Source organism: Macaca fascicularis, chromosome 6 (genome assembly GCF_037993035.2).
Source record: "Macaca fascicularis isolate 582-1 chromosome 6, T2T-MFA8v1.1".
NCBI classification, from domain to species: Eukaryota; Metazoa; Chordata; class Mammalia; order Primates; family Cercopithecidae; genus Macaca; species Macaca fascicularis.
The window spans coordinates 176,461,601-176,488,756 of NC_088380.1; the positions used below are offsets into that span (position 1 = coordinate 176,461,601).

General features: G+C 45.0%; 1 protein-coding gene across 5 annotated transcripts in view; it reads left to right on the plus strand.

Annotated features, from left to right (window-relative positions):
* The first annotated feature begins 4,275 nt into the window (after nt 1-4,275).
* DOCK2 (dedicator of cytokinesis 2) overlaps nt 4,276-27,156 on the plus strand; it is a 436,348-nt gene continuing 413,467 nt past the window's right edge. For all 5 annotated transcript variants that reach the window (XM_045395044.3, XM_045395045.3, XM_045395046.3 and 2 more), the window contains exons 1-2: nt 4,276-4,377; nt 21,516-21,599. In XM_045395044.3, the coding sequence (XP_045250979.1) occupies nt 4,335-4,377; nt 21,516-21,599 (127 nt within the window). In that variant the 5' untranslated portion in view covers nt 4,276-4,334. The remainder of the gene's footprint in view (nt 4,378-21,515; nt 21,600-27,156) is intronic.

Consider the following 27,156-nt stretch of genomic DNA (forward strand, 5'->3'; position numbering starts at 1 on the left):
CATATTTCAGAAACATAAAAGCCATCTCCTAACCATATGAAGTTTAAAGATTTCTACATTAAAAGCTACCCCATTAAGAAGTTAATTAACACTCAGTCAAAATTTCTAAACTTCATTTCCTTCAACTGAAAGTAGTTTTATAACTCTTTTAATATGCTGAATAATTTGTTTGTTTAACATTATTTAAGGAACAGATTCCTATTATAGCTTGTGTCACAAGTTGAATGGGGAAAAAAAATCTTCAGTGCTCCTCAAGTTTGATCTTATTTGCTTTCTGGCACCACCACCCACTCTTGGCCTCCCATCAGATACTTTATCACACTGTTGATGTGAAGTTGCCTGTTTGTATGTCAGGAGCTTAAACCTAAATCGAAAAAAAACAATTGTATTTTATATCACCTGGCTACAAGTTTATGAAGACAATACAACTGTGTATAGCATAGTGGGAGATGGCAAACTATGGTTCGCAGATCAGATCTGGCTTGCTGCATGTTTTTGTACGGCCCATGAACTAAGACTGGTTTTTACATTTTTAAACTGCTGAAGAATATAGAAATAAAGGTAACATTCCATGCTATACGAAAACTGTAGGAAGTAAAAATTATATTTTATGGGAACACAGCCATGCTCATTCATGTATGCATCATTTATAGTTGTTTTCATGCTACAATGGCAGAATTGACTATTTGCAACAAGGACTGTATATGGTGTTTTCAGTGCTTCACAGTGCTGTCCAGCAACCCACTCATCACAAGGATGAGGTTACAACTCCACAGCATTTAAAGTGTATATCACTCTCTATAGTAACATTTTAAAAAATTACTAGTGCTATAGCCACCATGTCAAAAAGAAAAGAAGGCATAGTGGGCTCCAAACGTCATGCTTCTAAGGCACCGTGGAGTGTGTATTGTTTTCTTACCAAATTAAATAGTGCTATGGTTTAAATGTGACCTCCCCAAAGTTCATTTGTTAGGAATTTAATCCCCAATACAACAGTGTTGGAAGGTGGAGCCTAATAAGATGTAATTAGTTAATCATGAGGGCTCTGCATAAATAGATTAATGTTGTTATCGTGGGAGTGGGTTAGTTATTGAGGCAGTGGTTAGTTACTGTGAGAGTGGGTTTGTTGTAAAGGTGTGTTTGGCCTATCTTGCTCTCTGGCTCTTTCTCTGTCACCTTCCACCATGGGAGGGCACAGCAACAAATGCCCTTGCTAGATGTTGGCCCCTTGATATTTAACTTCCCAGCCTCCAGAGGTGTGAGCCAAATAAATTTCTGTTCATCGTAAATTACACAGTCTGTAGCATTCTGTTACAGCAGCACAAAACAAACAAAGCAGAGGAGAAAGCATTGTGTTTATTACATGTTGACACTCCAAACAATATAATAGATTAAGCACTCATCACATTTTTTCCAACTCACACAAAAGCAATGACCAGAAAAATTAGAAAATTTAAAACAATACCTCATCACAGCACAATTTCTTTAAAATAATAAAAAATGAAAATGAGACTACAACCAGAATAAGTTTCCAAGTGGCTTGTTATGCAAGCAAGGCAAAATATTTTATTGATGTTGAGTTCATTAAATCATGTTTGATTATAGCAGCAGATGGAATATATCCAGTGAAAATAAATTAGTTTAAGACTATTAGCCTTTTGGTGACACTGATTGCTTGGTTAAGAACATTGACAGCAGCATCAATAGTGAATTTTAAAATGACTTCTAGTGATTTTCCTTAGCTCTTGTTGACAAATATTACCAATGCAGCTCAGTTGTTTATTTGAGGAGTCAGTGCTGAGTTTGAAGTGAATGAAGAAATAGCTTCTATGAAAAGCCTGCGTAGAAGAACTATGGGCAAGATTATTTTAAAAGAAAATGAGAAAACACTAATTCAACACGACCTGAAGTGGAATCTGCCAAGATGTGTTGCAACTGTTCATAGTAAAAAATATCTACAGAGCAGAAAAAGGCTTTTGGAACAAATTTAGAAAGTGGGTGAAAATGTAAGATATTTAAAGCCTGTGATTACTAATTGTAATATTCACCATCAGGTACTTTGTGGAAAATATTTAAATCTGTGATGTTATTGAATCAGTGGTATCAAAAGTTAATTTTATTAGCTCTTCTGGACTTTTAACCATTGCCCATTTAATAAACATTTTTTTCAGAAATAGGAAGTAAATATCCTGGCAGATCAGCATTAACATATGAACATTTGAATCAATTTCAATAAGGCACATTAACTTTGAACTCCAATAAGGTGAAATGTGATATCATTCCCATTGTATTTTTTTTTGGGCCCTACTAAGCCAGTATTACAAAAAATATTCATTCACATCATATTTTGAATTTTATTAATAAAAATTTTTAGAAGCTTGTTTTCTTTCTTTACATAAGTACTTGCATCTTACATATATATTTGATTTTGCTTTCCGGACAGCAAAGACTAAAATATTGACTATCTGTGCCTTTACAGAAAATGTTTGCCAACCTCTATTGTATAGCCCCAATTTGTAATGCTGTTGTGTTAGCTAGTTTTGTGAGTCAGATTGGCAAGGCTGTGGCCCAGTTATGCAATCAAACACCAAGCTTCACAATCTTCACAGGTGTTGCTGTGAAGTACTTTGTAGATGTGATTAACATCTTCTATCATCTATCAAATTCAATCAAGGGAGATTATCCTCAATAAATTGGGTTGGTGTGATCCAATTAGTTGACAAACCTTATGAATAGAACTGAGGTTCCTTGAAAAAGAAGAAATTCCTCCTGAGGATAGCTCCTGACTGTGAATTTCCAAACTGCTGTTCCTGACAGCCTCACAATCGTATTAGCCAATCCCCAATCTCTCTCTCTCATATATATATAACATACACACACACACATATATATGTATATGTATAATATATATATGTATGTATGCATTTATATATGTATGTATATATATGTATGTGTATATATAATCTCCTATTCTGGTCATCTGGGGGAACCCTAATGCCACTGCTGTCTGTACAAGACATTATTACCTAACTTACGCTGCTAGAAAACAGAAAATAACTGCAGATAAAACGAAATAATTTTTTGTCACTCCAGTTCAGCTGTGATACTGCCTATGTATCTTAATGACTCTCAGTGTAAGGCAGAAAGGGGTAATGAGAGTCATGAATAAAGAAAGAAAACTCAGCAAAACTTAAATTCAGCCTTATCACTGTGGATCAGACATGATTTTTTTTCTGGACAGAATCTGTTCCCAGAGCAAAAAATGAGATTTTTCGAGGAAATGTCTCCATTAGCCTAACTCTAGGGCTCTTTTCCTGGGGCCCACCGTTGCTGGCTGTGACAGCACCCTTCACCTTGCAGTGATGTTGGTAAATAGTGTATTTACGTATTTTCAGAATAAAACTTCTAGAGCTTACACCAGATTTTCCAACGGGTTTGTGGCACCAAAACGATAAAAAGCTGTAAATGGGTCAGGCGCGGTGGCTCATGCCTGTAATCCCAGCACTTTGGGAGTCTGAGGCTGGCAGATCACCTGAGGTCGGGAGTTCGAGACCAGCCTGACCAACATGGAGAAACCCCATTTCTACTGAAAATGCAAAGTTAGCCGGGCGTGGTGGTGCAACCCTGTAATCCCAGCTACTCGGGAGGCTGAGGAGTCACTTGAACTCGGGAGGCGGAGGTCGCGGTGAGCCGGGATCGTGTTTGCACTCCAGACTGGGCAGCAAGAGAGAAACTCCATCTCAAAAAAAAAAAAAAAAAAAAAGAAAAAAAAAAAGGCGGCTGTAAACGATCCACCTCCATGTCACCTGCGGTGTACATTGCCTCTCTAACCCTTAGAATAATCATATGAAGTAGGTACTAGTATCCCATTTCACAGATGAGAAAACTGAAGCTTAGAAAAATGAATTCATTTGTCCCCGTCTGGATTCGAACCCAGATCTGACACCAAAGCTCACGCTGAGGGGAGTTAAGGAAATGGTTTGTTCAGTCCCCTAGGCATGGCAATCAGAAAACTCTCTGCACTTGCGGTGGCGGTCTGGGGAGCCCCAGGTGGGGACTGGCCTCTGCCCCCCTCGCCTGGGGAGGAGACAAGGTGGGAGTGGTCCCCAAGCTTTGCGTGAAGTGGGGTGGGGTGGCGTGTCCCAGCCTACGGGGCACCAGCCTTCTAGTGTGCCCCTGCCCAACGGGAGGGAGGAGGGAGCGGGGAGCCCCGGGGAGGGAGGAGAGGGCGGGCCCTGAGAGGAGTTTGAAAAGAGGAAGGAAGTGGGGCCCTGCGGCGCCCAGCTACCCCCTGCCGGCTTCCCCACGGGAGGAGGCGAGGCCCCGGCTCAGTCATGGCCCCCTGGCGTAAAGCTGACAAGGAGCGGCACGGCGTGGGTAGGTGCGGGCTCCAGGGCGCGGCAGGGAGCGGGACAGGTGGCGGGAGAGGCGCGAGCAGGAGGATGCTGCGGGGCTGACCGCGCGGGGTGGGCAGGGCGCGCCGCCTGCAGGTCAGAGGGCGTAGCCTGCCGCGGGGCCCCGGGGCGGAAAAGCCGAGGCTCGGGGAGAGGACGGCGGGACCCCACCCCGCGCGCTAAGCACAGCCCTCGCCCTCTCGCCTGCCGAGGGAACCTGAGGCATTTCCGAGATAGGGTCAAGACTTGAGCTTGACGACTCAGCTCTTCTCGCCAGACTCATCGTCCCCAGGAGTGCCCCAACTCGCCGCATGGGAGACTTGGCCTTATAGAGGGAGCTCCACTCTCCTCAGGCTCAGCCTTGGCCTGCCCACCATGCATACTTCCACCCCCTCCAAAGCGACACCCATCTGCCTGCTTCCCCTGTCTGTTCCTTCTGGGTCAGGTGACTCCCGATTTGGCAGGGCATCCAGAGGGCAGCTCAAGCTTGGGGGATGGGGCTGGACGGTGGGGTTCTCTACTCAGCCCCTAAGAGCCTCTGGGGAAAAAGGCTCCCGTCAGGTGGTCTGAGGGTAACCCAGAAGCTAGCTTTGTCAGCCTCAGCCATCTAAACTCCCAGAGGCCTCTGCTTGGAGCTCAGGGGCGGAAGTGGTGGCTGGGGGAAGGGAGGCCTCAGGTGCTACTACTCTCTCTGAGTGGCATCCGTGGTGCAATCTTCATGGACTCACTGTGGTTTTCAAACTTCAGTATCAATTAAAAAGTCACTCTGGAGCTTCCTACACAGGCAGATACCAGACACCATCTCAGAAACAAAGATTTAGCAGGTGAGGCATTGGAAGACCCAAGCGCCCAGAGGGATTCGATGCAGGGGGTCCCCAGGCCGCTGTTCGGGAAACACTGCCCTGGAGAGATCAGTAGTTATCCACTCAATTACTGGGCACCGGGCATGGGGTGGAGGGCATTTTGATATGAATGGTTCCCATCCAGAGAACAAATAATAATTCATATCCTCAACGGGCAGTTACAAAGTAAGGAAGGATACAGCTTCTGCCCTTGAGGAGTTATGTGGAAGGCTAGAGGCTTAGATTGGGAAGTCAGAACTGAGTTGAAATCAGGGTCTGTTTCCTCATCTATAAAGTGGGAATGTTAATAATAATGCAGGTTTCATGAGACTCTTGTAAGGATTGAATGGGGTTATGCATGGAAAGCATTTAGTAGTGTGCTGGCTCAATGAGAATTAGAGATTGAGGTCAAGGGGCTTACCTAGCAGCTTCAGAACCAAGAGACACCAGCACCAAGATGCACCCTAATGCCAGATTCAGGACAGTCATGCCTTATGAGACTGTAGTGTTTCATGGTTTGCAAGACCAAATGTCATGCAGTCTGTGTCTGACTTCAGAACCCGCATGTGAGGCAGTGTATTATTCCTACTTTACAGATGCAGTAACCAAGTTAACATCACTTGGAAGCCATGAAGCTGGGCCTTAAATTCAATTGTCTTCAGACCCTAGGTCATGGCACCAGAAAAGCATCTAGAAGGGAAACATCATGGGTAAAGGCAGGGAGCTGGCATCCCTGCAGTGTGTGGGTCAAACAATAAATATTCTGCTTTGGTTTTAGTATTGCTTTTAGTGTTAAAAAAATTGCAGAGGTAGATTATGGCTAGATTGTGAAGGGCTCTGAGTGCCAAGCTTCGAAGTTTGGATTTCCTTCTGTGAGCACTGGAGGTTTTGAGCAGTGTCATCTGGAAGAAGTTAAATAGTTAATTAGGACAGGAGTGGGGATTGGACTTAGAATAGAAGGAAAATGGGTAACAGTTTTACCTGTCTACTTTCTGCCTGGTTAATCTAGCAGGAGGTCACTTATAATCAACATTTCCTGTTAACTTTTACTAGGTTAATCCACTCTGCCTGAGGCTCTTGTCAGTGAAGAGAGCTTTCTCCTTTCAGGAGAGAGGAAAGGGTAGAAAAGGAGGAGGTAGAAAGAGAAACTAACAGTATCAGTTAGGGTTAAGTGTGACTAAGGGTGACAGTAAACTTGCAAAATTGTGGCCTAACTAAACTGCAAGTTTATTTATGTCTTGCATAGAAAGCTCAGAAATGGTCTGTGAAGAGGTGGTAAGGTGGCTCATTCTGTATCTCACACTGTATCCTTGGCATGTGACTTCTGCCTTCTGAGCCACACAAGCTGCTTAAGCTTCGGTTATCAGGTCCACCTTCCAGCCAGCAAAAAGGATGCAGGAAAAAGAAGGTCATGACTTTTCCGTTTAAAGACATTTACCTGAAGGCACACTTGACATTTCTTCTTACCTCCTATTGGCTAAAATGTAATCACATGACTGACTATAGCTGCAAGGGAAGCTAGAACATGTAGTCTGTAATGTAGGCAGCCATGTACCCAGCTAAAAATTAGGAGTTCTCTTCATAACTAAGGAGAGGAGGAAGAATATTGAGGATGATGTATTAGTTTGCTAGGACTGCCATAGCAAAATACCACAGACTGGGTGGTTTAAACAACAGAAATGTATTTTCTCACAGTTCTCGAGGCTGGAAGTCCAAGATCAAAGTACCAGCAGTGTTGGCTTGTCTTGTGGCCTGTCTCCATGGTTTGCAGATGGCTGTCTTGCTGCCTCTTCATTGCTTTCTGTGCAGGCACACCCTTGCTGCTTCTTCCTCCTGTCATGAGGACACCAGTCATATTGGATTAGCATCCCACCCTAAAGGACTCATTTTAACTTAATCACCCCTTTATCTCTGAATATGCACTTATCTCCAAATAGGAGTACATTCTGAGATGCTGATACTGGGACTTCAGCATAAGAATTTTGGTGGGGACACAAGTTTGTGACAAATAATCTGTGGTTTCTGGCATGGTATTTTGGGACTATAAAGAGGGCTTCAAGGCAGGAGTCCTGAGACAAAGGGTGAGGGTAGAAAAGAGTTGTTTACCCTGAAGCTGAGCCTCCCAGACAGATTTGTGTGGGACTCTAGCTATTCTTGTAGGGGAGGGAAAAGCTTCTTTCTGCTACTGCATCTTGGGTTTTCTGTAAATTAGACTAACAAAAGACTGATGAACAAGAGAAAACAAACAAGTTTATTAGCGTGTACATCCTGCTTACATATGGAGTACTCAAAGGGTTGGTTTGAACTTGAGCTTATACAGCATCTTAGCAAAAGTACAATAAAGGTTTAGAGAAGTAGCAAGACAAAGGAGGGTTTTAGGCTTCCCAGGGCAGCAAACTGTGGGAAGGGAAATATATGGGGAATCTAATGGAAGATAAAGGATTATTTGTGCAGGTCCATCTTGGAGCCAACTTTGTCTTCTTCATGGTCATAAAACTTCCCTGGGAGAGGGGATTTATGGCAGTCCTTATTTCTTAGGAGTTTCTTCAGATAAATAAATATCCAGGAAAGCTTCTTTCTGTACCTGTTGATTCTTATGTGCATCCAGCTCAAAATAATATGCCCTATGGAAGTGGCATATTTTGATCACGTTTTGATCAGAAACCTGTTCTGTATGCAGCTTCTCTCTAGCTATGGTTTTACACCAATGTGTGGTGTTGAGGAATATTTGTTGGTTTCTTCTGAGGGCGGTGAGGGAGAATCTGTTCCAGGTCTCTCCCCCAGCTGCCAGTGGTTTGCTGGCAATCTTCAGCATTCCTTGGCTTGCAGAAGCATCGCGTTGATCTCTGCCTCCATCTTCACGTGGTATTCTCATTGTGTGCGTGTCTGTCTCCACATTTCTCCTTTTAAAAAAGACATCCAGTCAGATTAGGGCCCACCCTAGTGACTTCAGTTAAATGTGATTACCTCTGTAAAGACTCTGTCTCCAAATAAGATCATACTCTGAGGTACTGGGAGTTGGGTCTCCAATGTCCCTTTTTTTTTGGAGGGGGTGGGCACAATTCAAACCATAACAGGCTCTGCAGAAGCAGAGAAGGGATCTTTTTCACATCTTGGTTGGGGAATATGGAGGAATCCATGACCAGCCCGTGGTCCAGGGATGTGGGTGATGCTGTCATAGCCCAGTACCCTGGACAGAGCTGATCCATGCACACTGACAGACTTGGAGTGGGCAATGTGTGCTGGCGTCATTTGCAGCATGGATTTTTGTTGCAGGGAACAAAATCTAGTCAAACCAGTTCAAGGAAAATGTGTGTGGTATGTATCTGTGGGAGAGCAGGGGGAAGTGGTGTATTTTAGGGTCAGAAGAATCACATGGAAATCCAGGAAACAGGAGGAGCCAGGCCTCGGAAAGGGCTTGAACTGAGGCAACCCTGGAATCCTCTGCCTCTCCTCTCATGGCTTCTCAGCTTCTCTGAGCATGCCGGCTCTGGTCTCCTTTCTCTCCCCACCACCTCCCTTTGATTATATTGCTCTTCATAGCTGATACTCTAACACCACAGTGGTGACCCCAGGATGCAACCCACCCCTCTCTGCACAACCTTGCAAGTCAAGCATCCACTTAATCTTCTGTGTGTTTATTTGTTCAAAGTCCCAATAGAAGGGAGTGGCAGCTTGATTTCCCTTTGTAAGAAAGACCACCCAAATCAGAGGTCATTGCCAGCCTAAGAATGGGCCTCACTCTGGTGAGGATGCTGCCCCTGGCAGGTCTAATTCTCTGTGACTATGAGGTGGGGTCACGTGGCTTGCTACTCATCTGGGTCATGTGGTTTGCTACTCATCTAGCAGGAACCATGGGTGGGGACTGATTCTATGAGTGGAACCTGCATTCCAAACACACCCAGGGCAGAACTTCACTACAGAGGGACCAATTATACTGCTTTTATTGCCAAAAGCAACAGTGGAAAGGATAGAGAGCATCATTCACTCATTAACTTGTCCATTTGTTCACTCATTCATTCTTCGTTAACTTCTTAAATACTTGTTGGGTCTGTGTGCCAGGCATTATGCTAGTCACTGAGATTACTAGAATTAGGCCAATATGGCCCCTATCCTTCTGGGGCCTATAGTCTAGTAGGGAAGATGAAAGAGAACTTCATGAATAAATCAGTAACCATATAATTACAAATTGTGATATGTGCTATTGTAATATGAGTGAGAATATTAGGAATGGTCTTGAATTAGATGATGTGAGAAGGCCTCTCAGGCGCAATGGGGAAAAGAATTCCAAAGCCAGTGCTTGGAGGGATATTAATACATGCATCTTTGCTACAGTGGCTGACTGTACCTTTGGACTGGTCCCCAGAAATTAGTCTGGTGAAACAAAAATACATGGATTAGACATCTAATTCCTTCCTACCACCAATTCTTAGGTGCCGGGGCTTCCTACTTTCAGATGCTTCAGCAACTTGAGGCTGTTTAGGAGTGCCTGCTGGGCTGGCTGTTTGAGTTCATGTAAGGAGACTGTCCTAATCCGTAGTTATATGGGTACCTCATTAGTCTGTGGACATCTTGCCCCTAGCCATAATGTTTGCATTTGAATGACATTGTGTCTTGAGCCTTGAAGACATTGTGTTTTCTAAGCTCTGCTTCCTCCTGAGATCAGCATCCTATTGCTGCTGTCTGTTGAGAGAGGAAATGTAGTCAGCATACTGCTCTGCTAATTTCTGGACCTTTGGATTTGTTGGTTTTTTTTTTTTTTTTTTTTTTTTAAGCTTACAGGCCTTTAATCTAATAGTCAATTACACATGGGTGCCGCAGTCTGTGCTCTGCAGCATACGTTCTGCAAATGGGGAATGATAGTGCTATCACCACGCAACTCCAGAGGAGTCTGGATAGAGACACCACAAATGTTCCCTTTAATAGGCACTTTCTCCTTTCTTCCCCCTTCCCTTAATTGGTGTGAACTGAAAAACAGGCTGAGTTTGTGGGCTGCTTAAGTCTTACTCTGTTGTTAGTTCTCCTTGGAGAAAGTCATTCCTTGTCACCCTGCCCCCCACCAGGTCAGCTTCTGCTTTGCTTTAAAGTCATGGTGGCAGAAACTGAGGCTGGAGAAAGTATGACCGCTAACGTGGGCACTTTCCAGAGTCCTCTCTGTTCATCACTCTAGGGCAGTGATCTGCAGACTTTTCAGCACCAGGGGCTGGTTTGGTGGAAGACAATTTTTTCACAGACTGATGAGGAGGTGGGGCGGGGTGGGAGGGATGGTTTTGGGATGAAACTGTTCCACTTCAGATCATGAGGCATTAGATTCTCATAAGGAGCACACAACCTAGAACCCTCGCATGCGCAGTTCACAATAGGGCTCCTGCTCCTGTGAGAATCTAATGCCCCTGCTGACCTGACAGGAGGCGGAGCTCAGGCCAATGCTGGATTGCCTGCTGCTCACCTCCTGCTGTGCAGCCCTGTTCCTAACAGGCCACCAACTGGTACCAGTATGTGGCCTGGGGAGTTGGGGACCTCTGCTCTAGGGCACTCAGTTCCCTTGATGGCACATGGCCCCTTGGATCACAGCTTAAGCTAAGATGATGGATGGAGACATAGGTGGACAGTATGATGTGCACATTGTCACAGCACAGGGTCCGAATGGGGCAATAGGCATTTGTTTGGTTGAATTAAATGGTGCAATGCCAGGCCTAGTGACACCCTGACTGACATGGTGGGCTGCAGCAGCAGGGCCATCCCAGTGTCAGCTGAACCTTGAGGAGTTGCCTGGAAAGTGGGTTTTTGCTGCTGGCTTCCCTGGTGGTGGCAGTCAGGGAAGGACCCTTCCAAGTAGAACGGATAGCCAATGTAAAGAGGAGGAAGCCTCTCTGATGTGTGGGAGGCCAGTGTGGCTGCAGTAGAGTAAGCAACGCACAGAGCAGTAGGAAATGGATTCTCTGAGAGAGGTCATAGGGAGCAGTACTTTGTAGGTATTGTGAGGCTTTTACTCTGAATGAGGGAGGGGGACATCCAGGGTTTGAAGTAGAATTGTAGAACGACCTGTCTTATGTTTTAAAAGGATTGAGCATAGTAGTTTTATGATGAATTAATCAGGAGGAATTAAATGTGGTAGCAGGGGGACCAGTTAGGCAGCAACAGTGATAACTCAGGCAAGAGATGGCGGTGGCTTGGAGCAGGAGGGAACAGTGGAGACGGTGAGATGTGCTTAGATTCGGGATGTATGTGTTGTAGGTCAAGCAAATGGGGTTTTCTTCTTGGCATGGATGTGGGTATGAGAGGGAGAGAGGAGCCAGTGGTGACTCGAAGGTTTCTGGTCTGAATAGCTAGAAGAATGAGAACTGCATCGAGGTCTTCCCTAGTGAAAACCTTGATCTAAGTAGTCATCGACGTTGGCATAAATCATACCATTGCCTCACATTTTGTAGCATGGTACATTTTTTTTTTAAATTTTACTGACAGTTCCAGGATACAAGTGCAGAACATGCAGGTTTGTTACATAGGTATACATGTGCCATGGTGGTTTCCTGCACCTATCAACCCATCATCTGGGTTTTAAGCCACGTATGCATTAGCTGTTTGTCCTAATGCTCTCCCCTCCTCACACTCCCCTACCCTCCCCCCGACAGGCCCTGGTGTGTGATGTTTCTCTCCCTGTGGCCATATGTTCTCATTGTTCAACTCCCACTTATGAGTGAGAACATGCAGTGTTTGGTTTTCTGTTCCTGTGTTAGTTTGCTGAGGATGATGGCTTCCAGCTTTATCCCTATCCCTGCAAAGGACATGATCTCATTCCTTTTTATGGCTGCATAGTATTCCATGGTATATATGTACGACATTTTCTTTATCCAGCCTATCATTGATGGGCATTTGGGTTGGTTCCAAGCGTTTGCTATTGTAAATAGTGCTGCAATAAACATACGTGTGCATGTGTCTTTATAGTAGAATGATTTCTATTCCTTTGGGTATATACCTAGTAATGAGATTGCCGGGTCAAATGGTATTTCTGGTTCTAGATCCTTGAGGAATTGTTTTCCACAATGGTTGAACTAATTTACATTCCCACCAACAGTGTAAAAGCATTCTTATTTCTCCACAGCCTCACCAGCATCTATAGTTTCTTGACTTTTTAGTAATCGCCATTCTGACTGGCATGAGATGGATATCTCATTGTGCATTTCTCTGATGATCAGTGGTGCTGAGCATTTTTTCACGTTTGTTGGCCACATAAGTGTCTTCTTTTGAGAAATGTCTGTTCATATCCTCTGTCCACTTTGTGATGGGGTTGTTTGTTTCTTGTAAATTTGTTTCAGTTTCTTATAGATTCTGGATATTAGACCTTTGTCAGATGAGTAGATTGCAAAAATTTTCTCCCATTCTGTAGGTTGCCTGTTGACTCTGATGATAGTTTCTTTTGCTGTGCAGAAGGTGTTTAGTTTAATTAGATCCCATTTGTTAATTTTGGCTTTTGCTGCAATTGCTTTTGGTGTTTTCATCATGAAGTCTTTGCCCATGCCTATGTCCTAATTGGTATTGCCTAAGTTTTCTTCTAGGGTTTTTTATTTTTATTTATTTATTTTTTTGAGATATTTATTTATATTTTTTTAGAGTAGAGTCTCACTCTACTGCCCAGGCTGGAGTGCAGTGGCGCAATCTCGGCTCACTGCAAGCTCCGCCTCCTGGGTTCACGCCATTCTCCTGCGTCAACCTCCCTAGTAGCTGGGACTATAGGTGCCCACCACCATGTCCGGCTAATTTTTTGTATTTTTAGTGGAGATGGGGTTTCACTGTGTTAGCCAGGATGGTTTCGATCTCCTGACCTCGTGATCCGCCCGCCTTGGCCTCCCAAAGTGCTGGTATTACAGGCATGAGCCACCGCGCCCAGCCTCTTCTAGGGTTTTTATGGTTTGGGATTTTACATTTAAGTTTGTAATCCATCTTGAGTTAATTTTTGTATAAGATATAAGGAAGGGGTCCAGTTTCAGTTTTCCACATATGGTTGACCAGTTTTCCCAGCACCATTCCACTGTATTCCATTGCTTCTTTTTGTCAGGTTTGTCGAAGATCAGATGGTTGTAGATGTGTGGTGTTATTTCTGAGGTCTCTGTTCTGTTCCATTGGTCTATATGTCTGTTTTGATACCAGTACCATAGTACATGGTACATTTACAAAGCCCTTGTGTTATCATGTTTAGCCCTCACAGACACTCTAAGAAAAATAACTTCTGTCCTTATTTCGCAGGTGAGGAAACTGAGGCATAGATCTTTGAGGTCTCGCTGAAATGCAGCCTGTTCCAGGCAGTTCTATCATACCTCACCCCCTCTGTTTTATGGAAGTTGCCCCTTTTCACTTTGTCTTTTAGTTAGTCAACTGTATGTCATCTTCCCCACTAGCTGGTACATTGTTGGAGAGCAGAGCTGTATGGAGGGTTAACTTTGAGTCTATTCAGCATCAATGCAATAGCAGGAATGTGGGAGGTCAGAGAAACTAATCATTATTGTAGCCTACATCCCCTTGAGAATCCTGTGGCAGCTGGAAGCCCTTCTTCCCACAAAAATATGCACATGGGCAGTTCTGCATTGCAGTGTCACCAAAAGTCATTCATGGAAGCCAGTTAAGGTCCCTGGTAAAACGTGCTCATTTTACTCTGTAACTATTTAATAAACAAATACAATAGACATAGCCAAAGCGTTCTGCCCATGGTATGAATTCTTGAAGCTTGTCAAGAGTCAGAAAACAATTCTTATAGTCTGTTCAGATGAATTAAGTTCAATAAGCCTGCGCTGAGTGATGGTCCTTGGCTGGGTATTTGGGCCCAGAGGTGAATACAATAGTTCAGGAAGCTTACTGTTCAGTCATAACCTCTCTTTCTGTATGAGGCAGCGGAGATCACCATTATTAGTACTGATGTCCCCATTGGATGGGTTGGGGGCAGTCCACCCTTTGCTTCAAGTTACTACAGCTGCTGTCATTCCCTTCATACTTCCTTGCAGCCTCGCGTTGAATGATCTGGGCACCTCTAGAATGTAAGCTCCATGATGGCAGGGCCACGTCTGTTCTTCTTCTTCAGCACAGAGCTGGTGCCCAGTGGTTGTTGATTGGATGGATGAAGAGGTGGATTCATAGGTGGATGGATAGTTGTTGATTAGACGGATGGGTGGGTAGTGGGTGAGTGGATGGATGGTTGGATGAATGGGTGGGTGGATGAGTGGAGGGGGAAGGGCATGGGTAAAGGGTAGGGGCTGGAGGTTTTAAAATCTTCTGGTGACCTTACAGGATTCAGATGGACAGAGTTGCCCCATCTTGCCTTTATCTTCCCACCCCATCCCTTTCACTGTCAGGAGGTGAGGTCCCGTGAGAGCATCCTAGCACAGCAATAGAGTACTCTTGAACTCATCTCCAAATGGTGGACGCCTGCAGATGGTCGCTGTTCTAAGCTCACCAGGTCTCCCTGGGACTCCATTCAGATGGCCCTGCCATCCATCCCTCGCACATCAAGCTGGTTGCCCCCTCTCTTCCCTGCTGTCACAACCTCTCCCCACCTCCTTGGGGGCTCTCAGTCCAGTTCTTCCCCTTGCCAGTCTCTGCCCCTCCCTCTCCTTCCAGTCTCACTTCCTTAGTGGGGCCTCTTTTTCCCTCTGAGAGCCCACAGCTGCTGTGACTTGCAGTTTGGCCGTTCACTTCTGAAGACAGCTCTTTGTTTCTTGTGTGTTTATTTTGTCTCTTCAACTAGATTTCACAGAAGCTCAGGAGAGCAGGAGTCACCCCCTCTCACCCCACTTTTCTGACCTGCAGGATCCTGCAGAGTGCCAGATACTCTCTGCATTTGGGGCTGGAGGGCTGATTTGGTTGATTTCACCATAAACTTTCTTCTAGCTCTGTAGTGTGTGTGTGCATGTGTGAGTCCAGGAGTGTGTGAGAATGTGAGTGTGAATGTGCCTACAGGAATACTAGAATGGAGAGAGTGAAATCCAGCATGATGTTTCAGAGCAGGATTTGTCAACCTTGGCACTATTGACACTGTGGGCCAGGAAAGTCTTTGCTATGGGGCTGTCCTGTGCACTGTAGGATGTTTAGCAGCATCTCTGGCCTCTAGTCACTAGAGGCTAGTAGCACTGACACCCCCGACTCCCCTCCCCGAGGTTGGGACAAGCAAAAATGTCTCCAGACATCAACAAATGTCTCTTCCAGTGGGGCAAATTCACTCCCAGTTGAGAATCACTGTTTTACAGAATTCATTGGAATCCTAAGTTTCCTCTTGTTGACTGGGCATGCCATTGACTCGTTAAAAACTGACCACTACAATATGCAGCCCATAAAGTTGATATCATGGTCCAGCAAGAAGCCTGAAGCACCTGGCACAGTGCCGGGGCCAAATGCATCTCCACTCATGAGAGGCGATGTGAGTGTGGTGCATGGCTGAGAGCGTGTGCTCTGGAGCCAGCCTGTCTGGGGTGAAATCCTCACTTGGCCCCTTCTTTGCTGTGTTCACCCCAGGATGTTTACTTGATCTTGCACTACCTCAGTTTCCTCACCTGTAAAACAGAGACAATAATAATCATACACACCCCAAGAACTGCAGATTCACGATTAAATGGGTGACTGTGCGTAAAGCCCTTGGAATAGTGTCTGGTACGCGGTAAGTGTTTGGCAGAGGTTAGCTGTTCTTGTGATTCCTCTGCTCTCTCCTGGTGGGTGGAGGAACACCTCCTCCTTCTAGGTTCCCTCTGGCTATAATTCTTCGGCCTCGTTCGCTGCTGACTAGCGCCCGGGTTTGAGCTCTGGGGTGGCTGCCAGAGGCTTCTGCTGGGTCATTGCAGTCGCCCTGTGGATGCAGTGTCAGGATGCTGCCTCAGTGCTCAGGCTGTCAACACCTGTCCAGAGACTTCCTCTGCTTGCGCGTTTCAGTGAGCGCATTTCACTTGAATCCAAAGTGGACCTGCCGGCTGGTTCTGTTTCCCCCTGGAGTGGAGACTCTCCAAAACCCAGCTCAGGGACTGGAGAAGTGAGCTTCGGGCAATTACATTCTTTCTCCATTATTGCTTTTGTTCCTCTTATGCAGTCACTTGTCCAAACTCTATTAACACTTGGTGTTGGCTGAAGCTTGTGTTTTCAAACATGTCAGCAGATGGCAGGGCCCCAGATGAGGTACAAATCCATCTCAAACGGTCACACAGCACTTGATGGCTGCAATCAAAATTGGCAGCTAAGCTGGGTCAGCGTCTCTTGAAGCAATCTTGAGAAATGCAAGAAAGAATATAGCCAGAAGAAGGGACATAGCTGCCCTTTGTGTTCATTCACATCCCTTCAGTCCAGTGAGCGTTTCTTAAAAGTTCAATAAATATCGATTGCACTTCTACTGTGGGCCAGGTGCTGGGAATTCAGTGGTCAACAAGATAGACTCAGTCTCCATCCTTACCGAGGCTGGAGGGAAAGACAAGATATAAACAAGTCCAGTATGTATAATAGAGTGTGATGCCAGCAATGGCCTGGTGAGGAAGCAGGGACTCTGGACTCCACTCTGGGTTTGAATTTGCTTTCTGCCACTTACTATGTGGCTATGAGTAAGTTCCTTAACATCTCTTTGAGTTTCTTGTATGTTACAAGAAGACTAATAACTTGAGGTTACTATGAAGATTAAATGGACTGATACAAGTAAAGTGCTGGGGACTTTTTTTTTTTTTTTTTTTTTTTTTTTTTTGCGGGCGTCTTGCTCTGTCACCCAGGCTGGAGTGCAGAGGTGCAATCTCGGCTGACTGAAACCTCTGCCTCCCAGGTTCAAGCGATTCTCCTGCCTCAGCCCCCCCGAGTAGCTAGGACTATAGGTGTACCCCACCAGACTCAGCTAATTTTTGTGTTTTTAGTAGAGATGGGGTTTCACCATGTTGGCCAGGCTGGTCTCAAACTCCTGACCTCAAATGATCCACCTGCCTCCCATGATGTTGGGATTATAGGCGTGAGCCATTACATCTGGCAGTGCTAGGGATTTTGCCTGTCTTATCTATCACTGTGACTGTAGTACTCAGAGCAATACCTAGAACACAGCAGGTACTACATACTGTGTCTGCAGTACTTAGGACAGTATCTAGCATACACTAGATGTTCACATGAATATCTGTTGAAAACACCATGCAGTATGTACTTGGCGTATAAAATGTGCTTTAAATATTTACCATTTTCTTAGGAAGCAGGGTGTACAGTAGTTAGAATTTAGACTTTGAGATCTATCTATATGTCTTACTAGGTGGAGCAGTTGTTTACCAACCCCTTCCTCAGTTTCCTTATATGTAAATCAAAGAGAAACATTGAACTTATCTCCTAAAATTGCACAAAGCACAGAGACCCTTCTTTAGTTGTTTTTATCAGCCACTGTGCTAGAACAATGGTGTTTACTTTCACCTTAGCTCCCTCTCTTTGGACTCCTGATGAATAGAGTACTTCAATATGTTTAGGTAGAATTGGTAACTAATCAGTAGATTTGATTTCCAGGGTTGCTAGAAGTTCCATCTGCCTCAAAATAGCAGTCCAGTGGCTTGCCAACCTGGGATTTACAATATGAGTCCTTGCTGGATTCAGTGACCCAAGATGGCTTCGGTACTTGGGAACATCCCTTTGATCCTTGGCCATAAATGCTTTGTTCTGGGTGGGCTTGTCAGGATACTGGTTTCTGCTTTGGTTCTTACGTATGGTGCTTTGGCACAAGGAGAGGTCGAGTCTTTCATAGGGAATGTATCAGTATTCCCCAGGGCTTGGCGACCTTGCATAATGGGGAAGCTGGAATGGTTATTTGCGGAAACGGCCAAGGGCCTGAGGGGCTGTGGGTAGGCTTCCCCGATTTGTCTGTCTTTTGTGGACAGGCACGGGGCAGAGTGGACCCAGCTGTGATTTCTTCCTCTTGTTTTTCTGCCTTTTTCATCCCTTGTTCAAAAGTTGAGAGTGGTTAGGCCCATCTTAGACTGGTCAGAAGCAAACTGAAGGACACAGATAAACCATCAAACTTAGCAGAGGGGCATTCTGGCTTGGAGCTTCCTGTTAGTCATCTAGAAGACTAAACAGAATTGGGTATTCATAGGCAAAGCCACTTCCTTTGTCAGTCATGCCTGCTTTTCTTCAAATGGAGCCTTAAGAAGCCCTTATGCAAGGCAGAAATAGATTTATAAATTAAGTGCCAAAGTCAGTTACTTTCGTTTTTGTAACCAGTGAGTACTTAGAATGAATACGCATCTTCACCTTGAATACCCAGTTTCAAGATCTGCCCAGGACATCTTAAGCCAATCTACTGGCACCTTCTCACCTGACATTGCTGGGCAGAGGATGAGGGAAGATTCCCGAGGAAAGCAGGGAGTTGCTGGTCAGGGAGTAACATACAGTCCTGCCCCACCTCCAGATATCTGATGGACACGCCTGATTTGCTCATGCTCCAGAGACTAACGCACGTTGTGCATGGTTTTCTTCTGTTGGAAGCCTCAGTTGCTTCCACCATCCTGTCCAGTTGTACTGCCAAGTCCTCAGGGAGACCACTTGGGCTGGAAGAGCAGGGAGCAGAGTCTGCCCAGTGAGGACACCAGCAAACTGGAGTGTGTCCAGGCGACAGCAGCCTATAAAGGGAAGGGGGTTGAAGTCAGGCCAAGTGCGGAGGGAATGAAGAAACAGGTTGTGTTTATGCAGGAGGAGAGAAGCTTCAGCGTCCCCCGAGGGCCCTCTCAAGGTTTGCTTTTAGACACAGGGTTAATTTGGTTAACTGTTGGTCGACAGAGCCGTTGGTTGCAAACTGCAGGAAAGTAGATTTAAAAGTGACACAAAGTTCTGAAGGAGTGAGCCTTGTTCAGGAGATAATATAATGCTAATAAAAAGAAAAGTGACTACCATTTACTGAGCACTTACTATGGCTGGACATTAAGTCAAGTCGTGTATGGGCATTAATATCAGCTGAGCCTCCCAGGAACCTAATAAGGTAGGGACCATTATTTCTTGCATTCTACAGTTGGAGGAACTGAGGCGTAGGGAGATGCAGCCTCTTGCTCAAGCAGCCTGTCCCTGGCTCCTACAGCGCCTTTCTGTGGATTACAAAAAGATACTCCTCCTCTGGTGGACACAGTGTGAGGGCAGTGTGCAAGCCTTGGCAAGCGGATCACAGGTTGGGTGCCAGCCTTCACTGCTCTCTTGATTGGGTGGCCTTGTGCAGGCCACAGCCTGGGCAGTTGTACACTGCAGCCCTAGGCTTGAGACCAGAGCCAGGAAAGGACAGAATTGGCCTCAAAAGCCACATCTGTCTGACTCCAGAGACAACTAGCTCTTAACTCCTAAGCTTTATCATCTTTCAGGATGGAGACTTCATCTCTCTGAATGCACACAAAGGGAGTTAGGGATATGGGGGACACCTTGGAGTAGAGGGGACAGCCTGTGCTCCTCTCCATTTAAGCATCCTAAAAACCCTGCTAGATAGGTACTGTTAACATCCCCATTGTAAGAAAGTGAGACCCAGAGAGGTGAAGTCACTTGCCCAAGATAACACAGTAGTGAGTGGCAGAACTGGGGTTCCTTCTGAACCGCTCTGGTCTTTTAATGTGGTTTAGGCAGACGTGCTGGGGAGATAGTACCAGGGGGAGGAGGAAGGATGGAAGAGGGAGGGAAGGAGATAAGTGGGAAGAGGCAGAGATGAATGAGAGTTAGAGACTGGAGGTGGTGTCTGTGATCCAAAAGAATCTGCACCGAACCCAGCGGCATTTCACCCAGCTTGTACGTAGGGGTTAGACACAGAGCAGCTTTGGTCATTTAGACCCTGGTCACTTAGTGGCTCAGTCCATGGTCCGTGTCCTCAATGTTAAAAGAAGGTAATTATGAAGAGGCGGACCTGTAGAGTAGAGGAGTGGGAAAGAGCATGGGCCTGTACTCCCAGGTCCAGCACTGTGTGACCTTGGGCAAGGCAAGTAACCTCTCTCTGCCTGAGTTTCTGTATCTGAAATTTGGAAATAGTAAGACTTCTCACTTCCAACGATTATTGTGAGAATTAAATGAGTAAATGCACATGGAGAACTTAGAATCATGTCTGGGATATAAGTGATTGCTACATACTAGTTCTTATTAGGATCCACAATAATAACCCACTTCCAGAAAAGTGGGGCATGCCTGCGTTTCGTTCCTGTTTAGGAATAATAACCTTTTCACAACGGTATCTTCTTATCTTAGCTCCCCACCCAACCTTGTGGGGTGGGTAAGAGTGGCACAATAATGCCCACTTTACAAGTGGGGAAACACATTTAGAGGGAAAATGAGTCTGTTTTGTAGCGGTCACCAGCTAGAGTGGGTTTGGAGGAGTCTGGAGATGTAGCTGCTCCCTGTCATGTGGGCAGCAGCAGGACCAAGGGCATCATGAGGGACTGGAGCTCACACCGGGGCCTTCCTCCTGGTAAATCTCCTACACAGGTTCCTTCCCTTGCATAGCCCTCTCCGTCATCCCAGTGGTCTGTGCCAGTAGGGGAGGAGCATGGACCCAACTCGGCTGGCCCTGTCTCCAGGAAGCCTCCTGTGGCCCCCATGCATGGCTCCAGCATGCTATCTCCTGTGCTCTCGAAGCACCTGTACTTCCTGAGCCCAGACCATCCATCTGGTCTTTGCAGGGAAACCTGTCAGCTTCTCCCATTAGAATACAAGGCCTTGGCTGTCTAATTCTACCATTTGGTTACTGGTTATGAAGCATTACAACATGGTAGGCTCTTCACGTGCTAGGACTCTGTTTCTTTCTCATAATAACTTGTCATAGATCCCTGGGATGCCTGAGCTGGAACTGAACCCCAGGCCTGGCTGAAGGAGGGGCTCAGGTTCTCAGAGGACACAGCTGCCTGGCTCTCCTGCCATCCTGCTCACCAGTTCATCTCTCCCACCTAGTATAACACCTCACAACACTTCAGGCGCTTAGTATGCAGTTGTTTCTTTTTAATTGTAGCAAAACATGCATAACAAACGATGTACCATTTTAACTGCCTGGTGTACAGTAAGAGGACAGTCCGTAGTAAATATCAGCAGCCTCCTTGTCACTCAGGCTGAATGCAGGGCCTGTGTTGAGGAGAGGTGAGCTTTGGTTAACAGAAGGTCTTGGGAGCCAGGCTGACTCTGAAATGACTCTTGTGGCAGGCAATAGGTTTGTGTGTCAGTTTTGTTTAGCCCAGGTGGGCTGCATGGGCGTGGAATGGACTTGAGGCAGGGATAGCAGGAAGGAGCAGAGACTAAGGAGATCCAGAGGTCTCACCTAGCTGTCTTTCTTTCTATTTCACAGCCATATACAACTTCCAAGGCAGTGGAGCCCCCCAGCTCTCCCTGCAGATTGGTGATGTGGTGCGAATACAGGAGACATGTGGAGGTGAGTTGCTGGCCCATGCCCCAGGTGCTGGACCTTTGGCTGGTGGAAGCCTATGGTACACCCAGGCCCCTCAGCCCTCTTTCTGCACCTGCGACTATGTGGTCTGTTTAAAAACGTTTTGGTAACGCTAGTAATTAGAATGTACAAAACAGAAATGTTTTCTCATTTTAGGAATGTATGTTTCATAGCGAAAGCCTAACTGGATGGTTCGATATTTGTTATGTTCTCCATTTGCCTCAGCCATGGGGCTATTCAGCCTTTGACTCTTGCTAGATACAGTTCTTTATTAGTATTAATATCATGATAAAGAGAAATAAGCATCATTAGGGTTTGGAAGGGTCCCATAAATCACACCTCTAATTCCAGGGGAGCTGATGTACACAGTCGTGTAATTTGTTTACTGCATGAAGGCGCCCAGCCTTGGGAGCAGGAGCTCACTGCCTTCCCCAAGCCGGGAGCCCTGTCTTGGGCAGTGCGGTGGTATCTCTTTCTTTCTCCTACAAAGGTGCCATTGCCTTGTGAAGCCAGGTGTCTACTGGGCTGTGTCCACCCATGGTAGTGTGGTGGTCGGGAGTGCTTTTTAAAATTTGCACGAAGACTGATGGCCTTGGACTCCTAAGTCAAGCAGTTGGAAATCAATATGTCACTGATAAACTTGATATTGGGAGCATGGCTTGGGCATGAGAACCAAATGAGCTACTGATCTGTTACCCGCAGTTAGGCATGCTCCACCCCTCACTGGCCCAGTCGGCCCATCACAGTTCCCGCCTGCCTGGGCCTGCTGGTAGCTCCTGCTACATGGAGGGCACAGAACACGGGCTTCCTGTGTCTGGGTAGAAAGGCAGAGGAAGAAAAGAGAGTGGATTGAGCACACAGGCCTGGTCTGCCCCCAGTGAATCCATCAGATGAGGACCTGGGGAGGGAGTGAGGGTCAGGGAGGAGGCACACGTGCCACTGTGAAGGAGGCCTTCCGTGGGGAAAGGCGGTCACTTGCGGGAGTAGCCGTCTTTGGTCCTTTCCACAAAATAGACACTGTGCTACATTCTTTATAACACATGATCCTAGTCACTCCTCACCACAACCCATAGGACAAGCGGTGTCCTTTCCAGTACTGGATTAGCCACATGCAATCTCCTAGGCAATGGAATCCCCAGCTGGGTCTGAAGATTTGTACAAGGATGCTTGTGTAAACACATACACACACACAGACACACACAAACATACGTGTGTACATATATACACATATGCATACCTGTGCACATAGATACAACCAAAAAAACATACAGAAAACCATTTTTTTGGGAAATAACTTGAAATTTGATATTTCAAGATAACTTTAAAAGGGGTCATGGGGGAGATGAGAACTTTGTTCATCTTCCTTATATTTATTTTATGCTTTAGTATTATTTTTACTTGGGGTTGTAGATGAGGGGATACCAGGGCCTGCAAAGTTCACACTCTGGCCCTGTTGAAACCTTTTACACAAGGAGTGGACAAGGCTGGAGGAGAGGGGTGGGGACACTGTCCTAGAGAACTGGGTCTGTGATTCCAAGCACCCTGCTCCCTGCCCACAGCATAACCCGATCTTTTACAAATCTAGTTCTGCCCAGTGGCAGACAAGCAAACTGTAGGTGACTACCAAGGGCAAAGAATGAAAATAAAAACAGCAGCAACTCTCCTCAGTGCCTCTTTCATGCTACTGGATGCTAATGCTGAGAAACAGGTACGAGACCTCACATTTGCAGATGAGGAAATGGAGGCAGGGAAATGGGAAATGACTCATCTAAAGTTGCACAGTGAGCCAGTGGATTTTTTTTTTTTTTTTTTGAGACAGAGTCTTGCTCTTGACTCCCAAGCTGGAGTGCAATGATGCAATCTTGGCTCACTGCGGCCTCCGCCTCCCAGATTCAAGCAATTCTTGTGCCTCAGCCTCCTTAGTAGCTGGGATCACCAGCATGCACCACCATGCCTGGCTAATTTTTGTATTTTCAATAGAGATGGGGTTTTGCCATGTTGACCAGGCTGGTCTTGAACACCTGGCCCTAAGTGATTTGCCCACCTCGGCCCCCCAGAGTGCTGGGATGACAGGCACGAGCCAACGCGCCTGGCCCCAGTGGTTCTTTTCTGATGGCCAAGCCCACATTCTTTCCTCCACCCATGCCTGCCAAAACAATAACAAGGCCTTGGTCATTATTTTCTGTGTCCTACATTATGAAATCCAGATGAGTATTTTTCTCTTTGTTGTATGCAGTTTCCCTGGATAGAAAGCTTGAGGGAGCAAACCTCCCCCACAGGCTGCCATAGTCAGAGCCTTGCCAGTACCTTTTCCTGGCCTGGCGCCCTGACCTTTACGAAGCTACTCTGGTGGATTCAAGCCACCTTTATTCATCTCTGGGACACCTTTATTCATCTCTGGGACACCTTTATCCTTTCTTTGGTTCTGATTTTCCATTTCTAATTCAATTAGTCTTATTTTAATGTATCTTTGTAAATTAGTCACAATATCTTGCTGGAAAAAGCTGGATATATTCATTTGGTAAGTGGCTAATAATTTATTAATTCTTTGAAAAGACGGTGTTCAGAAGTCTGCTAGAATGAGTCTAGCGATCTGAGGAAATATCATATCTCCTGGTATGCAAATTATTAGGACTTCTCATGCATACGCTCATGACTATGCAGAGTTTTCAAACTGGAATTTAGGGGATCCAAAGGCTTCTTGGGGTGCCTTGAGTGGCAGAAGGAAATGGAGCTGGAGGGGTCTGAGAACAGGTCTGGTGTTGTCCACTTTGCAGATGGGGTGTGTGGTCTGTGATTCTGATCGAAAAAAATAGTTCCTCCAAAAATATAAAAGATGTGAAAACCACAATGTTAGTCAAAAATTAGTCAAAACTGTGTAGTAGAAAGAATATGGGTGTACCTGTGAAACCTTCTTATAGAAAACTACTTCAAAAACAAAATCCAGCCAATTGAGAGGTGAATCACACAATAAAGGAATATAGGATTAAAAAGCTGTGATAAAGGAAATAGTGGCCAATATTGGGTGAAAATGAATCGGTTTATAAAAATTGATATTAAAAACAGTAGGAATTTCTTGTAGAAGGCACAAACATAAAAAAAAAGTGTGATTTTTTTCCCCCAATCACTTCCTTCAGTGATATTTGGTTGACATCTTTCCTGAGATTTGGTGACATCAGAAGACTTTAATCTCATATCCATGTGCTGCTCACCCACTTCTTCCCTTTCCCCAGTTCAGATAAGACCTGGGGAAGGAATGAGTTTGGGATCTTTTCTTTCCTATTCCTTGTCTTCTCTACTGAAATAAGCCTTATGATTGGCCAGCCCACCGTACAAATGGTCATGTAGCCGGGGAATGAAATGCCAGATGCCCCTGACATCATGATATTTATGGCTACCAAAAAGAATGTTACTGTTGGGAACCTAGACAGTATTTTTAAAAATCTAATAAAATTGAGACTTGGGAGGAGAATGGAAGAGAATAGCTAACTCAATGACAGCACTTTGACAACAAAGTCAATGAATATTAATTGGAAATAAAACATGGAATTAAAAAAAACACTTCTATCTTTGAATGCTTTTCATAACAATTTTCATTTTAGAGAAGTTTTTTTTTTTTTTTTTTTTTTTTTTGAGACGGAGTCTTGCTCTGTAGCCCGGGCTGGAGTACAGTGGCCGGATCTCAGCTCACTGCAAGCTCCGCCTCCCGGGTTTATGCCATTCTCCTGCCTCAGCCTCCGGAGTAGCTGGGACTACAGGCGCCCGCCACCTCGCCCGGCTAGTTTTTTGTATTTTTAGTAGAGACGGGGTTTCACAATGTTAGCCAGGATGGTCTCGATCTCCTGACCTCGTGATCCACCCGTCTCGGCCTCCCAAAGTGCTGGGATTACAGGCTTGAGCCACCGCGCCCGGCCTAGAGAAGTTTTTAAGAAGTCTTTTTAGTGATAAAAGTAACATTGAATTGAAGTTCAAATGCCCCTCAATTTCACTTGGTTTCTTTTTCTTCTGTTAAATACAAATAAGATTAAATAAAATTTTTATATACGTAGTATCTTCACTATATGCTCATTTTTATGAGAGTGTTTTAAAAATCATATTTTATCTTTTTATCTGTCATTCTATGTACATAAAAATAAATGAAGAGTTGCCTGGAATGATATTAATAGTGTTTTTCTGTGTAATGGGATTCAGGATAATTCTTTAAGTTTTTATGCTTGTACTTTTCTGTTTAGTTTAAATTCTTTAAAATAGCATATATTAGTTTTAAACAAACAAAACAAAATACAGTCTTTAAGCTGGGCATGGTGGTGTACACCTATAATTCTAGCTACTTGGGAGGCTGAAGCAGGAGGATCTCTTGAGCCTAGGAGTTCAAGACTAACAAGACTCAATCTCTGAAAAATGAAGCAAAAAGTATGAAGAGTAAAATAACAGTCACTTACATCCCAACCACCCATAATTAATCATTGCCAACACCTGAGGATATTTGCTTCCAATCTACAAGACTGCATTATTATTATTATTATTATTATTATTATTATTATTATTGAGATGGGGGTTTCACTTTGTTGCCCAGTCTGGTCTCCAACTCCAGGGCCCAAGCAGTCCTCCTGCCTCAGCCTTCCAAGTACCCAGGATTACAGATGCGTGCCACCCTGTCGGGCTTTCAATAGTTTTAAAATCTTCCCCGCCACCTCCAGTAAAGAAATGAAAAGAGCACTGGCTTTTGAATCAGAAAGTTATTCCCTGCTTCTGCTACTCACTAGTGGAGGCATCTTGGGTATGTAAGCTTTAGGTTTCTCATCTGTCAAGTGGGTTGTTTTCACCTTGCTCCTAGGCTTGTTATGAGGATAAAATGAGAAAAAGTAAAGAAACTGTCTAGCACCAGCCTGGCTCGTAGAAGGTTCTCTGTGTTTGTTAATTCCATCCTCTCCCCCATTATGTAGCGCTTTACCGAAACTCGCAGATGTATGTTTTTACAACATGGCCCAGAAGCTGAATCTTTGCCTGGAATGGGTGAGGCTACCCTTCCTTGCCTATGTACTAAATTTACTCAGCTGGATGAAGAGGGAAAACAGGACCCTAACCTGGACTGTTTAAACATGGGTGAATTTCACTTTTTATTATAAAGATAATGTATTGTTATGATAAAAGCTCCCATAGTTCAAGATGGTACTCATGCTACGCCATGCTAAGCCTTAGACATGAAATGCTGACTTCATTATCCATATTATATTTCTCATGCTGCCTCTTTTACCCAGAGGCGGCATAAACATTCTGTGTTTTAGATGTGGAAAACACATGTAAGTGTACTGAGCATAGGAATTCCTCATAGAAGGGACAAACATGAAAAAAGCAGTGCTAGTTTATTTCCCCCCAGTCACTTCCTCCAGTCATACTTGATTGACATCTTTCCTGATATTTGATGACATCGGAAGACTTCAATCTTATATATCCATTGTGCAGCTCACCTACTTCTTCTGTTTCCCTGGTTTGAACAAGACCTGGGGAAGGAGGGAGTTTGGGTTGCTTTCTTTCCAAT